Source organism: Hyposmocoma kahamanoa, unplaced genomic scaffold (assembly GCF_003589595.1).
Source record: "Hyposmocoma kahamanoa isolate Upper Pololo Valley unplaced genomic scaffold, ASM358959v1 116, whole genome shotgun sequence".
NCBI lineage: Eukaryota > Metazoa > Arthropoda > Insecta > Lepidoptera > Cosmopterigidae > Hyposmocoma > Hyposmocoma kahamanoa.
In genome coordinates, this window is record NW_020653391.1 from 4930474 (window position 1) to 4948365 (window position 17892).

Sequence of the window (17892 nt, forward strand, 5' to 3'; positions counted from 1 at the left end):
TATATCTATATTTCGACTGAAAGACTTGATAATAATGAAATAAATAAAAATAAATCAGGTCATGAAATAAACTAAAAAAATACTTTTCACTCGATAATTAAAAAATCAACTATAGATAACATTGTGTAAATTCTTGACAAGTTATTTCGAGATATTACATTGTTAAATGTAATTCTATGCTACGAACATAAATGAAATAACCTGAAAAATAGGCCTGGAATAACCTAACTACTATAAATTTATTGTGAATTTGGTGTGTTTAGGTTCATATGTTTGCGTGGTATCCCGTGAGCTGGACGAGCCAGGGCCGAACTTCATCGTGGTGTACGACTTGCAGTCAGGAACCTTATTCAAGAAATGGAAGCCTGGATGCGACACTGTCGCCTTAGCAATTAGTTCTATCGATGGCTGCGTTGTCTCTGGTCTCGCTGACACAAGAATCTTGGTTTGGGATTTGGTAACTGGTACGTCCCTACCTTACTTTTTTTTTATTATCATAAAGCAAAACAAGGAATTACAATCTAGCCAATTCTAATTTTCCAAGACTACCAAGCAATTTTAATATAACATAATATTTTAAAAGAAAAGTAATTTATATAAAGAAATTGTCCATCGACAACATATTTTTTATATTAGTTAAGGGGAAGACACCTCGTTCATGTGTACTTATTTCTGCTGTCAAGCAGTAATGTGAGCGTTTGAAGGATCAGCATGCTGGTGATAATAATAAACAACCAGACACAGTACCGAAAAGTACCATATTGATAGACTACAAGCCGAAGCTTAGGAGCATACCTACACTTCATAATCACGCGAACATAGAGACTATACAGCTACTAGGCAATTCAAATATAGACAGCCTACGAACTAAACCTTTTGAGTTAGTGTAGTTGAGTTATAGTTAATTAAATAATTCATATTAGTGCCAGTGTTAATAAGACTTGTTTATGAACACCAACAGCTTGATTTTGATTGCCTCTTCCGATCGGAAACTGCGTCTTTTCCGAGTCGAGGCGCATAATTGCGATTCACAACTGGCCGATCTGAAACTTTGACATTTCTAATCGGAACAATAGTTGATTTAACTCACAAATTAGAAAGATATAGTAGGAATCAGGTTCATCTTCTCGCTCAGAAACCCATCTGATTTCGAGACTACCCTATCGGATCGATTTCAATTTGAATCAAAATCAGGGGGTCTACTCTCGATCTCCGTCCGACATCCGTCCGAAACAATTACTGCCAAATAAGCAATACTTGACCAAATGAAAAGACGCGTGATGCGAATGAAGCTTCATACTGGATACTTGTCTTTTAATTTTGTCGAATATTACTTATTTGACAGTAATTGTTTCGGACGGATGTCGGACGGAGATCGAGAGTAGACCCCCAGGACGCAAGTGACGGAACGGACAAGTCGGCCTGGTGTTAAGCGACACGCTTGTCCATAACATAACAATTGGCGTGCCACTCAGAGCTTCAAATCGCAAAGATCTAAGAGGCACTGCCACTACGCCCATCACCATGAGTTGAGCAAGTCCTATGTGCCGGTAATTTCACCAACACCCTTACCCTTCAAAACCGGAACACAATAATGCTTACATTACTACTAGACAGCAGACTTAGGTAAGATGGGTAAGGTCCTTGTTCGGAATCTTTCACAATGAGTTCTACTGTTACTAGGAGTTGAACCTCTATTCTAAATTAAAGATTTGGTCATTTCCAGGTAACTGCCGTCTGACACTTCGCGGGCATGTCGCGGCGCCGTCGCTGCTGCGGCTGGCCAAGTCGGGCGGCGTACTTATGTCCACAGACGATACTTGCAAAGACTTATCTGTCCGCCTTTGGGACTTGCATACAGGTAGTATACATGACTATTGCATTTGCATACAGGTAGTGTACAGGTCTGCCGTCCACTAAACAAAGCGCGGCTAAGTGAAAAAATAGAGCACAAGATTCTCTTTTCAAGACAGTTAAAGTTAGTTAACGTGTTCGACTTATCGGAACTTACCCTAACGATGCAAAGCTGAAATACCTATCATAAAACAATTTCAACGTTCTAAAAGTGGGTTATGGTTTTCTATAATATCTCCAAAAATTATTTTGTCGCTTACCCGCGTTTTAGATAACGGACGGCAGAGGTTGCAGTAGGGTACATCGTACATGACTATTTAAAATTTTATGAAAACTGGCAACCCTACAAATGTCATTTGACTTCGTCTTCAAAAAAGTCTTTAGCTTTAAGATTATTTAAAAGCTATTTTCTTTTTACAGGCAAACTGATAGCAGTGTACACGCCACCCGAACGCATAACATCATGTGAAGTACTCCTAGGAGGGTCAGTCCTCGCACTGGCACTCGAAAACTACCATCAAATACTATGCGTCAAGCTATACGGCCCTCTGGTCGACTCTGTCAAAAACGGTCGTGACCTCGAATATGATGATAAAGATTATGGTGACCCCGCACACGAGGGACAAACGTTTGAAGTCAAAGATTGCTGATGTTACAGATTAGACTATCAACAGCGCGTGCTAAAAAATTTCCGCCAGTACACCTAAGTCAGAATATCGTGTTAATGATTGGACCTGTGCTTCGTTTACCTAAGAAGTGACAAAGATTAGTTAAAAAAAGGGTAATTAAGGGAAAAATGGTATACATAACGCGAGTTTGTTTCACTAATATCTTTAATGGTATTTGTGGTACAGAGTAGTGTTATGGTGGAGTATAAAGGAAAAATTTAAACTGGTCTATTAAAATAATCTCTGACAGCTCTGAGGGTGAACACTCACCTTGTGTTACGGCACGCATTATCGTGTTCGAATTAAGTTATCGTGCATTGTTTTTTAATTAAATTAAAGTTTTGACTTTGAATAAAAAACTAAGCACGGTTTAAAAACGATCAGAGATTATTTTTATACTTCTTGTATTACGGGAGTTTGGAGTGTTTTTATTCATTAATTTTAAATGGGTTGTGGATTATGGTATTAATGAGGGAAGAATCCAAGGCTACAAATCAAAATTTAAAAATAATTAGAAAGAGAAGTGCACACCCAATAAATGATTAATACAATCGAGTATGACTTACTTTAAGTCGATATCCGTCATCTCATTGGGTACGGCACAAATATACGAGTACTATTGCGATAATAATAGGTCAGAAAATGATGAACCACTCTAACTGTTTGCAAGTATAGCTAAAATCTACGAATTAATGAATTGTTCTAAAACACGAATTATATGGGGCTTCTGGGAAAACACATCCAGATACGATTATCGGGATCGCGTAATGATACAACTTTATAGTGGAGCTAGACGATAAATCCCTAGAATGACAAAATAAAGCAATTTTCAGTGGCTTAATATCGCCTCGTGGAGATAAATAGAGAATTAATAAATAAAAAACATTAATGTTTTGATCTATTACGCTTATTAATTACATTGTATAAGAAAATAATTAATTGTATTTAGTGAATTCTCTAATGTTGATGTCTAAGTGTAATTTTAGGTGAGTGACAATTCTGATGTGCATAAACTAAAACTAATTTTGCTTATCTAATAAAATTACCAACACTAAAAATAAGTATAGGTACTTAGTCTTAAACGTTTGAAAATAATACTAATAATTAATTAAAACGATATTAGGTACACATTACCTACCTGCCGGTTAGCCGGAAGCTACACTTAAGTATAGAGCAAAACTTACGGCCAATGCGAGTCAAGCGGAAACCTATAAGTAAGCGCAAGTCACTCGCATCATAAAGCATTCAACAGGCAACGCCGGCGCTAGCCTGGCGCCCTCTAGTAGGCACGCGATCAAAATGAAATACTTACAGTTATATTTTCCCCAGTGATCGGAAATTCGGGTGCAAACGGTGCAATTTTAAATGATGTTGGGAAGCAATAGCCCTAGCCTCGCGAGTGGCGCTCGACGCCTGCGCCCATGTGCCCCACATACCCTAAACTGCCTCCGCAGTCGAACGGTTACCATGCCGAACTGCCATGCAGAGGTCCTGAGTTCGATACCCAGACTGGAAGAGATATGCGTATGGCCTACATTTATTTCTCCCGTGAGTTTGGGTGTAATTTGTGGTTGTCTATGTGTGTCCATGGCACCCGCGACACAGGCTTTGTCTAGTGCGGGGCTATATTGAGTGTCTGCGTTATTATTATTATTAACTATAGGTAAAGCCACATAGGTAGCAGTGGCGTCTGAACCATAAAAAGTGTGTTAAAATTATTCCCAAGCCTTGTAAGGCAAATGCGCTGTGTGTGACGATGATTTCAATTCATATCGTGAGCATTTACACCGTTTCAATTTTGGCAAACTATTTATCAAAAACTACTTCCTTAGCTCACAATAATGATCAATGAATAAATAAAGAAAACTTTGCTTCCTACTACCATGAAACTGAAATTGCGGAGTTAATTTCATTACAAATATTTATATATATAGCTCAATTTACATTGCCATGTGATGTAATGGAAGCAAAATTTTGGGTAAACGTAGAGCTACATACGATAACAGGAATTCACCGTACGATCGTTACAGAATTGACAAAAAGTTGATTATGCTTGTAGGCGACGCACATCTATGTCATTTGACAACGTATATGGCGCAGAGCCTGATGTAGCTATTTGCATTCGATTATTTTATGTCACAATGCAAGTCAGTCGCTCGTCCAGCGGCAATGTGATCCTTAAGTATTCGCCATATTCGGTTTGAAAAGTATACTTTAAACTAACTACTTACATGAAGAATATTTTTCAGACCAGCAAAATTTATTTTAGTTGCCGAAACGTCCTTCAGAATTGTCACACCCAATGTATAGTTTGTAAGTGATAAAAAATATTGTAAGTCAATTTTTTCAAACACTATTTTGCTTTTGATGTTATCTAGTCGTTTACGTTAGTTAACTTGCTTGCTTTTCCTTTTTATTAATAAACAAGTTTAAGTGTAGCACCTGATTTGAAATAGTAACAAAAGCAACTTAATTTACAAAGTAATTTATTCTACAACGACTTGTATGTAATTGTAGTTTTAAATTCAATTTCTTGCAAAATTTTAATTTTGAAATTTGAAATTGGCCGATCGTAAAATTGTCGGCGGTAGCGCCGTGATCGGCGTAAAATCGCCTTGGCGTATATTTTTCAAGTGTTAAAAAACACTATCATATTGTTTAAATCAACATTTACTGTATAAATTAGTTTACAAAGCTTTTTTATATTTTAAATTGTACTTTAGCAAGTACGTCGATACTGTTACTAAAAATAGTCAACTCAAAGAATCTTTGCAAAAAAATCACATAAAAATAAACGTTCTTCAGTTAAATTTCAATTGTACATAAATATTGTATTGAAATATTTATTAAAATAAAACAATTCACGCCACACCGATTTTATGCCTGTCAAATTTATCCGCGTGGAAAAATTCCGTTTTTTTAATTTCGCGTACAAGTCTAATTCAAAGTTAACGTGATTCCGCCTGCTCACATTTCTAGATCTTTAATCTTATATTTAGCACGATTTTAATAATATTCATTAAAATCGACACACGACCACGTCGACGTCAATGTAAAACACCCTTATTATCACGTCACACGTTTCGTCATTCATTGTCACCGCTTCGCCCCATAGATAGTAAAATCTCTTAATTTTTTCGTCTTTCGGAACAGGTTCAGGGACAGAGCAAGCCATTATACCAATGTATATTTTAAACATTGAAAACGGTACATATTTCAATGTTCTGAGACGCAGAGAGAAATGCCCCACAGTGCTCCGAGACTTAGAGCATTGCAATCTCAATTTCTATTGAAATTGCATAAAATATACATTAAATGTCATCTACCTGCCGTCCGGCGGTTTTTGCGCTGTCCCTAAGGTGTCTAAGCCGTACTGCCAGCCCCATAGACAGCCACTAAGTTATTATAACTTTTTAAATCCTATCCGTTAAGGAAAAATCAAAGTTTAAAACCATGCAGCCAAGTCTTGAGTATCGTCTCTATTGTCCACGCAAAGTTGCTAAAAAATCATGGTAACTGAAATTTCATTTGTCGTAAAGCAGCATGGTAAAGTTACTGTCGTTTACGTAAATTGGTGACACTATAAATGTATAAGACAGCACTGTTTAAAAGATTTAAATTTTTACTTTAGGTTTATTAATGTGAGCTACAGAATGGACATTTTGTATTATTTCTAATTATTATTTGGTTCTTCGTACTTAAGTTGTAATAAAAATAACCAAAAATTAATGATAAATTGAAAATGTCAGTTATGACCCATATCTACTGTAGTATTTTATATAGATTATAATCTGTCAATGCGTAATTGAATTTATACAGAGTGACCGAACATGCGTTTGAGGTATAACAATGATTAAGGGGTTTTATAGAGAAAGAAAACCTTTTCTCGAATGTTCAACCGACGGTATAGTACCCATTAAGATGCGAGATTGTATTATTTAATTAGTTTTTTTATTACCAAATATTAAATGTCACCCTGTATAACATCAAAACAACGTCTTGTAGAAATTAACTATAACAATTCATTTAATGTAGTTTAACAAAGTCATTATCTTATAACAAATCCATAAATGTACGTAATTTGTGTTATCTCTTCGAAAATAAGTGACAAGATAGTAGAGAATGTGCATATACATGTAACTCGTATGTGAACGTATATAGCTGTTAACTTGTCATGTATTTTTGTTTAATTACGTATTTAATTCGCTTAGAAAAGATGCTGGTTCATCATATTTGTAAACTAGTAGCGTTTAACTTTAATTTAAAAAAATTTTTTTCATTGAAGTTGACAATGAGCTGTCGATATAAATCCAATAAAAAGAAATAAAATCGGAAAAATCAGGCAGTTACTATTGATCAACTTCGTAAAGCGTTGCATATTCTAAAATAACATAGACAGAAGAAAAATATATTTTAAAATATAAATCAGTAAAATATATCTCATAAAATAAAATATTCCTTGTGATTTAATGTACAAAAAATAACATACAACATTGAAAATATAACCATAAATATAAATGAACAATGCAAATATTAGCACATTAACACATTTTATAATGAGGTGTTTTCTAGAAAAAAATATCATAAGCCTGAAAATCATAGTTGAAATCACGTATTGAAGCTTTAAAATACAAAGATCTGCCACTGCGCCCGTCACCGTGAGACATAAGTTGACAAGTCCCATGTGCCTGTAAGTTCACCAGCACCCTTAACCATTCAAAACCGGAACGCAGTAATGCTCACATTACGGCTTGGCGGCAGAAATAGGTAAGGTGTACGAACCTTGGACGAACTCTATCACTAGGAGCTCTGCTGCTACTAAAGCTACTACTAAGTTATTTACTACTATTACATTTAGAAACTAACATTTATATCAGTTTATATCAGTAATATTCAGATCAGTGGGATCAGACACAGATTATTTTACTTTACACAAATGAAAAATATTATTATTTATAAGAATTTTATAACCTCTTTTAGATTTTTGACCATATACTTCCTCCCAAAATTCTTTCTAAAAAACGCCTCATGGGTTACGCTTGGTAGTTATTGTACAATAAAATGAAATATAATATCATTACAGTTCTGACAGAGCCGCATGCGTTTAATGTATACGTCCAGACACTAAATAACATTATACCGGCACATTTGGTCTTGCAGTTTTAAACTTTGTAAAGGATGTAACGTAAGATTGACTTTTCAATAGACCAATTAATTGCGATTTAAAGTGTAGTTACGCATTAAAACTGGATTGCAAACTGCAAAACAGCTGTAAAAGTGCGGTCGTTTTGGATGAAGTTCACAGCTCGAGTACGTACTTTGTGTACGTGATGGCAACAAATGCTTACCTACTGGTGGTCTACTTTTACCTTTTCTGTTGTAGTAGTATAATTTTTAGCGTGCATAGCGTGCTGTGCTGTCGGATAGGCCTTCAAATTATTGTGTATTTTTTTTAAATCATCAAAAACGCCAACTTCTCTGAGACTGTCCCATTTTATTTTAACTGCCATCTTTTGTAGGTAATTTAAAAGAATAAAATAAGAACATAGCTTATAAAATGACTAATAAAAATTAACTTTATGATATAAAAATAGATTAATGTTTGAAAAATGATTAAATTTAATGATGCACAATAGAAAATAATGCACAAGTATAACAAACTTACAAAATATATTTGTTTATACTGTTACATTTACTAGTTAGAATAAAGAAATATTAGCCTTTCGTACGTTTCTCATGCGTTGATTTGTTTATAGAGCTAGAGCGCGATAAACCTTAACCACTCATTAAACTATTCTATTGTAAACAATGACGTTGGTATTCTCCAAAGGTTATAGGCGTTTTAAAATGTGCAAAAATGAACACAAAGTACATGTAAATATGATTAATACGAATTTACATGTTTTCGGAAACCGGTATTGAAACCTTTACCGGTTAATTGTAAATTCTTCCACATCTCTGTGCAGCAAATAGCAGCTACCTTTTTCGAGCCCTATTCTTATATCCTCGAATCTCATTGAAAACAGTTGACATTGCAGAATTTAAACGGCACCACTGTTACAATTTTAAACATTCAGCGGTCGAAGCATAAAGGATGGAAAAAATTCGAAGTGATTCTTCCAGCCCAGTGTTGCCGCTGAAACCACTAATATCTGTCATTAGTAAAAATTGTCGGAAGTTTGATAGATAAATTAGTAGAAACGGTGGTTTACACGGCAACACTGAGCTGGAAAGATATATCAATTCTCTTTGGTTGTGTTTCACCTAACACGGTTAGTATTCTGATTCTGGTTCAGTGTTAATTTTAAGACATAGTAGCGCCTTCTACACCTACAATGGAGCTTAGAATGTTGTAACAGCACATAACATTGACAATCGATTGATCATATAGCCAGGTATTAATTGAGACACTTGTGAGTTGTTCGTTCCGTAAAATAAAAATATATGGCTAAATATTATTCGTCTCATTATTAACAGCGGCGCTTAGAGAATCGAAGTGCTGCAAGAAAACTGTTATTTTTTTATATCACTGATTGTGTACGCTTACCTCAAAAGCTATAGGAGGCTTTCGACCAAAGCAATGTAATAATAATCTAATTATATTCTAATATTCTATACTAATGTAAGGATTTGTCAGATTCTGTCGTAATCGCATACCAAACGACAAATTATATATTAAAATTATTTAAAATATAAAACTAAATGTACAGCCCGACAAAATATTTCTCTAAAATATATATCTCTTTTTTATTTGTTTAAAAATTACATATAAAATACGCGATTTAAATCCGGAAAAATAGTTTCATTTCCTATATGTAACAATCGCGAAAACCTAAGAACTCGATATATGTATATCTCTTTCTCCAACAGAGAAATTAGAATTAATCATCTCTTTACCTTAGAGACCTTAAAGCGACATTCAAAAAACATAATTCATAATACATTAACGTAAAAAGCACCATGTCTTTTGACAGTCAAATAAAACTTTTGCTGCCATATTTATAATCTATTGACGATTTGTAATATTTTTGGATTAATTTATTTTGTGAACAAATTTTTTTATCTACGTAACTAATTTAAATTCCGCCTGTTTTAGACATAGAGGGATTAACGAATTTTCGGTCCCATCACATAAAGTAGTAAATTAATTGACGGGCACATTCTAGTCCACGATGCAAATAAATTAAAAATACTAATACAATTCATTCGCTCCTATAAAAAAAATGAAATTATTCGTCTAAAAATTACAAAAAATGCGATCCATTTTCGCAAAAAATTCGCTTCCGTTGTGATTGGTTAGAAATTTTAAATTTTTTTTCAAGTTAGCCTACAAATTATGGCCCAAATAATAATGGCCAAAATGAACCAATAACATTCTTCCAATACCAAGAGCGGGAATTAAAATAAATACAATAGAAGTTCTATAAAGTTGGAACGACAAAAATGGAGTTTTCGGATCGCATTTATAAAATATTTTTTTTATTGTGTTATATGTAACTCAACAGGCTGGTCCCTGTCCTGATATTCTACAATTAAGTAAATTTGCGTAGATCAATTAGAAATTATCATAAGGAATGTAAAATAATCAATAAGACGTTGTAATCGATTGAATTGTTAAAACTTATTTGTGTATTCTGGAAAGTTACGTATTACTTGATGTCCTGATTAAATTATTGAAAAAGGAAAATTCGTGGTTTTTTTCTTTAAACTTAAAAAATAAAATTATACAATTTACCTAATCGCATATTATTATTTTCATGTCTGCCTGCGATATATTAAATAGGTACAGGTTTTTTTTTATATCAACTGAACTAAATAGCACACGTATAATATACGATACACATTTTTCAAATGGATTTAATTTCGTTTGTAAAAAAAATAAAATCTGAAATAAAGCTAGTGTCCCTGCTGCTCGACCCAAGCAAAATGAAGATTTGCCTTTTTTCCCGTAGCTAACGAAAAAATTGAACTCGAGCTGAGGTAGTATCACAGAGTACATTGAATATAAGTATCGACTCTTTATATCATTGTAACTTGCCTTACAAGGTCATCAAATCGTCTGACTGTTAAATCATACAATGACTTAAGGTAACCAAGTTCGGATCGAGTCCTTTCTTATCGCAGTATGGTGTAGGGTGTAGCTACCTATACCTCTGAAATTTTACCTTTGTGGTTACTGTCACAGTGATATTTACCTATCTGCCTATTTACGTAGCTACATAGTGCTTTAATTTCATAATTTTGATTGAAATATACTATTGATTTGAAATACAATGTTCCCTTTTTGTCTTTAAGAAAAAAGAAAATTTGTACGTTTCCTTGGTTTCCAACGTTTTGTTGTCCTGACCACAAAAACATAAAGTATTTTTCATGTTTTTATGATAGAATCAATTAGAAAATGAAATGGATAACCCAGAAACGGCAATTGTGTTACCTACTTATTTTATTTTTAAAGATAAATACTCTATATATTTGTCGTCTCTTCAAAATCGTGTCTTTTGTTTCAACCGTCGTTCTTATATTTAAATCTTAGAGGATGGAAAAAAAATTAGTTTCCATAGTCTAAGGGTCGTATTCTAGAACTCTACTCAATGCTCAAGCCAGGTCTTAAGTATGATTTATCAAATGGCCGACCAACTGACAATTCGAGCAAAGGTGCGTTCAACGAACAAGTTTGCAAAACGTCTGAGTGTAATCATCAGATTTTGTCTACATTTAATAAACTCGAAAGTAGTAAATACCTGTTTATAACAGATAATATCTGGTAACTTCTGCCTATTATAAATGCTTTGCCGGCCGTGGGACCTCAATTCTTAAGGCTCACTTAACATTTCCTCGGAAGGGAATGGAAGCAAATTTTTGAAACGAAATTGTACATAGCATAGTGGTGCATTTACACCAAGTCGTCAAGCGACCTTCGCTTGTCCGCCGAAGGTGGCAAGCTGTCCGGTGTAAATAGTAAGTCGTCTAACGACGGTCGACCGCAATAATTGGGTGCGTCACCTTCGGCAAGGCGAAGTAGTCAACCGAAGGTCAACAGACGGAAGTTTATTTGCACGATATTCGTGATCGTTATACTATGACTTGTTGGCGATGAATAAATTTCGAGGTAAAATCGAACAAATTTGTACTACATCTACGCCTAATTTAAATTTCACAACGTCGAGCGTCAAAAAATACATAGTCGACCGTCAGTTACTTACACATTTATTCGATTTTGTTTGATCATCGAGCGTACCTATAGGCACCTTCATGTCAATTGTGTAACGTAATATAATATAATGTAAGCTAAATACGATACGGTAGTTGCGGGAATTCCCGGGATTGCGCAAAATTTCTCCAGAAGACGCGCGACTTGTTTTTTTGGCTCGCATCTAGTTTGCACGTCACACAACTGACATAAAGTTCACTATACTATGTCAAAGACATAAACTGTGTCAGGCAAAGTGCTACGGTAGCAAAAAAAGTAATACAGTTTAAAACTATCGTTTCAATAATATTAATATATATAAATATTATATGTTTTAATAATATAAAGTGACTTTACATGGTGCCGAAATCCGGGAACCGGGCATACTGATTTTTACAGCTATGATAGCGACTTACTATTAGTAAGTCTCCTGTGTCTATGATTGTGCTGGCTCTCTCTACATTACGATCCGGAGCAGAATCGTGCTCCTTTACGGTAGAAATACGAATGGCGATGGCACCTAATCAGTCAAGTTCTGCCTAGACATAGGACCAGACCTTGTGTTACAAAACAAAAAACAACAAATTAAATGTATTAGATTTTATTAAGTTATTTTAACATATTGTATGTATTCACAGCAATTAAAATAATACTACTCTACAGATTTGTCGTTCAGCACGATTGGAACAGACCCTTGCTCTTCATTTCTTCGAACTCCTTCTCAGCATCGTATGTCCTGGAAAATAAGTAAATAGCTATAGTCCAATTACAATATTAAAAAAGCGGTTTCCATCAATGATAAAAACCTTAGTTTTTTTAGTCTTATTTTATGGATCTGCAGACTCCTATGGACTTACACTAATCTACGGATTACAGGTTAGAAAACTCTGACACAAGCATGACTTGATTTCATTGGCGTTTGTTATTTATTAAGTTCCCCAAAACATAAAGTGTGGTATTTCCTGAGTCAATGACGACAATTTGGGGACCGGAAACAAATGTAGCGGAAATTACTTAATTGTGTAAAACAACGTACTTTGTGCGTGGTTAGTATTAGTACAACTTCTGTTTTGCTTTTTTTTACAATATCCGATGTTATTTGTCCGATAAGCTGAGACTGTTACGAATCGAGCTCTCACATCATCTCTTGGGCTGTTTAATTTTTTTTTTAGTACCAATACCTAACTTATTTGCTTCTCTTCTAAGATTAATTTTAGGCGAAATTACCAGTTATTGAAATTTGTTTTTGCATTTAGTATTGAAAGTACGGTTGACGCAGTGCCATTTTCTTGTTTCATGTATTTTTCCTTTTATTTACAGTTTTTTTCTTAATTTAAATGCGTGACGATTCACGCATTTAAATTAATAATTAACTATTATTATTTATTTATACGCTCTGCTACCATGTTGAGATTATTACAAAGTTGTAACAAATATTTGAGATGATTAATCGTTTAATATGTGCACCAATGCAAATTGAATAATAGCGTTGCCATAGTAATAACAGGAATAGTGCTAAGGCTCTAGAGATGCCCTTAACAGTTAGAAGGCAAGGTGGTTGCGATATTTGAACAAATTCTCACAATAGAATGTACTAGTGCGTGTGTATATTAAGCCGCGGTTTTTCAGTTTAATTAGTGCCTACCCTTGGGCTCAATTTATATTACCGCGGAATAGAATGAAGGTGATTTTTTGTAACCATGGCATAATGAACTTTGCTTAAGTCAATTAAGTAACGTACAAAATTATAAATTAGATAAAAGCCAGAAAACAATTGGGACGTCTTCAGAAGAATTCTCGAATAATATCGAGAATTTCTGCAGCAACCGTACCGTAGTTTGTACATTACACAATTGACATAGAGCTCATTATGCTATGTATAATTTCGTTACAAAAACTCGCTTCCATTCCGTTCCGCGGTAATGTAAATTAAGCCTTAAGGTTTCTAGTTAATAATAAAAGAAAGTCGATACCTATAGAACTCAGCATATCTCTGCTTGCGTTGAGTTCCAACAAGCTGCTTGAAGGCGATACCGGAGATGGCAGCAAGAGTCAGGGACACAATCAGGTTGCGCTTGATGGTTGAATTCAGTAGACCACGCAACTGAGGCTTCGCAGCAGTCGACACGGCTTTTTCTCCAGCCATCTGTACGGAATTTTGAGTTATTATTAAAAAAAAAGACAAAATCGGAATAAAAATTGCGCTCACTCATTAATTCATCATACATCGCGGAATACGTCGCACCCTTTAAGAATAATGGCGTAAACCAAAATAACTAATTTTTCACTATATTGTGAATGTGTTAAATTTTATTATATCACAGCTTATTTATTTAGTATATTCATTCGGGTGCAAATAGTGCAATTATAAATGATGTTGGAAAGCAATATACTGCCTCCAAGGGTGAACGGTTACCATGCCTGTCACGCCGAGGTCCCGGGTATGTTTCCTAAGCCGAAAGAAATATTTGTATTGCCTACGTATCTCTTTGTGAAGTGATGGCACCCGCGATACAAGGTTTCCCTAGTGCGGGGCTATCAGTGAGTGCGTTAGTTATCATTATTAAAAAAAAATTTTGCTTAACAATAAAACTGAAACTAAATAATATACTAAAAAAACGCCGTTAAAAAATGTCGGGTGCCTCAGTATTGGTCCCATTTAAATTGGAAAAAAATAATCCACCTGTAAGGGTAGCAAACTAGGGGTGGGTCCCCAGTTTCGTGCCCTTTCCAGTACCCGAGCCCAATAAAACTTGGCAAATAGATGTATTTCCACAAACTTTTGAAGTCAATTCTTTTTGTAAAAAATTTATTGTTGTTTTCAAATGTGGTAGCATTCCTGGACAGCATCAACGCCCCCCAATTTCCTTCCAAGGTACTGCCCTAGGACTCTTCAGTGCCCACTGTGGGGACAGTTGGGACCAATTTGGGATATCTATGACTCTGTAGCTCCCTGCCCTGGAGGCTTCAAATTCAAAGTCAAATAATTTATTTGCATGTCACAGTTAAAGCATACAAAATACAATTTAAGTTGGTAGATTATTGAAAAGTATCCTGGGACGCCCTTTAAGGGCATAGCAAATTACAGAGTGATTTTTTATAATAGATTAATAAATTTACACCAACAAAATACATATATGAAACAATCCAAGACATGCATTAAATTCATTCAAAATAATAATATTTATAAAATTTTAACATTACACACATTTTAAGGTGGGAGAGGCAAGTACTTACAAAACAAAAATTGGTAATACAATTTTTAGATTAGTAACTAAATGTGAAAGGAGATTTCATAACATAGTAAAAAAATCCTAAACAAGTATGCCTGAAAGGAAGTGAGCCTGGTACAAAAGGAGTCCAACCCAAAGGTCGGCACGCTTGATGTGTTTGTATATTTTATTACTCTATATGAAGTAAGTTATGTGGTAATAATTTGTTTTAAGAGCATTTACCTGTATTGGAGCAGAATAATAGGGAGATTGTTTATTAAAGTGGCATTAAGGAACAGTTTCTCTTTGAATATAAATGTTTAGGCTTATATTACGGGACAGAAAAAATATTCTCTTTAATATCTTCATACGTATGAAGTACAGGACAGTGCGTACAGAAAACTAACCAAAAAATTCAAAAATGGAATTCTGACACTGAAATTCGATTTTCAATCTCTTGCTTTTCCATTTTTTATAATTAAATTATAGCAAAAGTCTTCTAATAAATAATCCCATCCCATAATATAGAAATTGTTAATTATCAATTACCTACGATTTCAAGTAAAGTCCTGAAAACCGTGAATTATCTGTTAACTTAGGGTGACAGATTATGGATTACCTTCTTACATAACAACTTTTTCATGTTGTTTCCTAAAATTGAACATTACTTATAACATGTAGAAGGTTGATTTGGCTAAAAAATAACATAAATAAAAGAAAATACAATAAAATACTCACTATTATTTATATGTATCGCCTCAAAAAATCACGATGGCTCGATAACAGCAAGTGAATAATAAATCGGTTCTTATTTCTTCCTGCACGTTCGCCTCAATGTGAACCAACCACAAGTGGCTGTCAAAGTTAACCTCGATGCTCATTGGTTGTTCGATTAGTTATAATATGAGTTTAGCCAATAGCTTCTTGAGTTTAGTGAATCACTTTTGCATTCGTTCTCAATTTACACACTCTTGTTTTTTTTAATTAAATTTTAGCTTTCTCTAAACGCAAACGCAAAAGTAAAACAATCAACTTTTTTTCACAAAGAGTACCTTCACAAATAAAATTCAAATTGTACACTCAGCCATAAAGTCAGATAGACAAACTGTATTTTTTCAACTGCAAACGACGTAAAATATAATTTTCAACGAAGAAATATGCCTAATAATCATAATACCCATATCTCTAGGTGTGGCCCACCATATCTATAGATTTCATAAATACTAACTTAATACTAAGACTTTATGAAATCAATTTTTCATTAAAAACCACATTCTCTCGTATGACCAAAGGCAAAATTGCTTCTCCCTGATCCACCACCATATTCTCATCCCTTGGAGTATGGGCCGGGCACTGATGTGAGACGCCACATGTGCCGACACACTTGCCCCATCCCATCTCCAGCACACCAGTAAGAGGGCTGGCTCCGCAGCCGAGCTGGCAGAAAGAATAAAAAGTAATAAGTACCAGGATCTGGGGTCCGACTACCTATTTACAGCTTTTGGAGTTGAAACTCTTAGCCCGTGGGATCTCAGTGCTCTTCATCTGTACAAAATTTTATCGAAAAAATTAACAGACTGTCTGGGAAACCCAAGGGTCGGCAGCTACCTTGCCCAATGCATTAGCATAGCGATACAGGGGGAACGCTGCCGCGGCAACTTGGGCAACTTGGGCACCTTGCCGCGGGGACCCAATTTTATTCATGAAATTTAAAAATCCTAGTTTTACTTTCTAGTATTTAAGCTTTTATTATCTTTTTTACCTTACCTGTATAATAAAAACTACATCATACATTATTATTTGTGAAATTACTCCAACAGTTTGTTATAATAGTAATAGATATAATATAGATGCATAGATGAAATAGCAGCGGAGGTTCATGGTTAAATAGTCACGAGTTAAATGATTTTTTTTAATATGTATAACATCAAGTGACGGGACGAACAAGTCGTGCGCCTGATGGTAAGCTACACACCTGTCCATAACAGCAGTGCCATTCAGAGCTTTAAATTGCAAATATCTGAGGGGCACTACCACTGCGCTCGTCACCCTAAGACATAAGTTGACAAGTCCCATATGCCTGTAATTTTAATCAGTACCCTTACCCTTCAAAACCGGAACACAGTAATGCTGACATTACTGCTTGGCGGCATAAATAGGTAAGGTTGTGAACCTTACCTATAAGGAGCTCTACTGCTACAGAAATCTAATCTGATCTGTCTGAAATCCGACTTACACGTTGTGCAAGTTGCTGACAAACAGTTTTGGACGTCAGTCGGACAATGAATGCTATTATTATCCGACATGTCATACAACAATTTTGACGTAAAATTGCGGAAAAAATTACCATGCAACATGTTGTCTAACACGGCCAGCAATAGTTGTGACGCCGATTTCCATTCCTGAAACTATCCACCCATTATTGAAGCTATTCATCCATTACGTTTCACCGAAAACCGTTAAGCCGTCAATAATAGATGTTATCTTATACATATATCAATCTCAAATATTAGATAAGAAGTGCAATTCTGTTTTAGTAGAGAAATAAAATACTCTTATTATACCACATATTTTTAATTATTATATAATTAGGTAGAATTACATTTTATATACATACATTATACATTCACTATTAATTTGAATTTAGGACACTTGTTATTTGCACTTTATTTGTGATTTAGACCTTTTTGTTATTAGTTATTGTACAAACAGCAAAATAAATAAGTATACATTATTAAAGTAGCCTGTAGAAAAAGTAAGTATAAACAGACAATAAAAATTCGAATATTGAAAATGACAGGCTCTTTTTTGCATAAAATGCACTTTTTTAAATTACAAAATGCTTCTTAAACCTAAGCACCTATTTAATTAATTTAAGTTGGCACCGTAATCAAACATTTTCACAAGTTTCAATAAAAAGTTACGTATGAGACACTCTTGATAGTTACGTCAATTTTTCAATAAAATA

At 34.5% G+C, this 17892-nt stretch overlaps 2 protein-coding genes across 4 annotated transcripts in view; one reads left to right on the forward strand and one right to left on the reverse strand.

Moving 5' to 3' along the window:
* Nucleotides 1-2811, forward strand: part of LOC113239809 — a 66876-nt gene extending 64065 nt beyond the window's left edge. For both annotated transcript variants that reach the window (XM_026476949.1, XM_026476950.1), the window contains 3 exons: nt 264-464; nt 1727-1861; nt 2275-2811. In XM_026476949.1, coding sequence (XP_026332734.1) covers nt 264-464; nt 1727-1861; nt 2275-2504 — 566 coding nt within the window. In that variant the 3' untranslated portion in view covers nt 2505-2811. The remainder of the gene's footprint in view (nt 1-263; nt 465-1726; nt 1862-2274) is intronic.
* Nucleotides 2812-12297: 9486 nt separating this feature from the next.
* Nucleotides 12298-15782, reverse strand: LOC113239852 (cytochrome c oxidase subunit 6C-1). Of its 2 annotated transcripts, none has more exons than XM_026477001.1 (3): nt 15663-15782; nt 13686-13858; nt 12298-12448 (listed from the first exon to the last, which is right to left on the reverse strand). In XM_026477001.1, exons 2-3 carry the CDS (start codon nt 13856-13858, stop codon nt 12385-12387), a joined length of 237 nt encoding a protein of 78 aa, XP_026332786.1. In that variant the 5' UTR covers nt 15663-15782; the 3' UTR covers nt 12298-12384. The 2 variants fall into 2 exon arrangements, with proteins under 2 accessions (XP_026332786.1, XP_026332785.1); XM_026477000.1 differs by lacking the exon at nt 15663-15782 and adding an exon at nt 15544-15616.
* Nucleotides 15783-17892: the final 2110 nt, after the last annotated feature.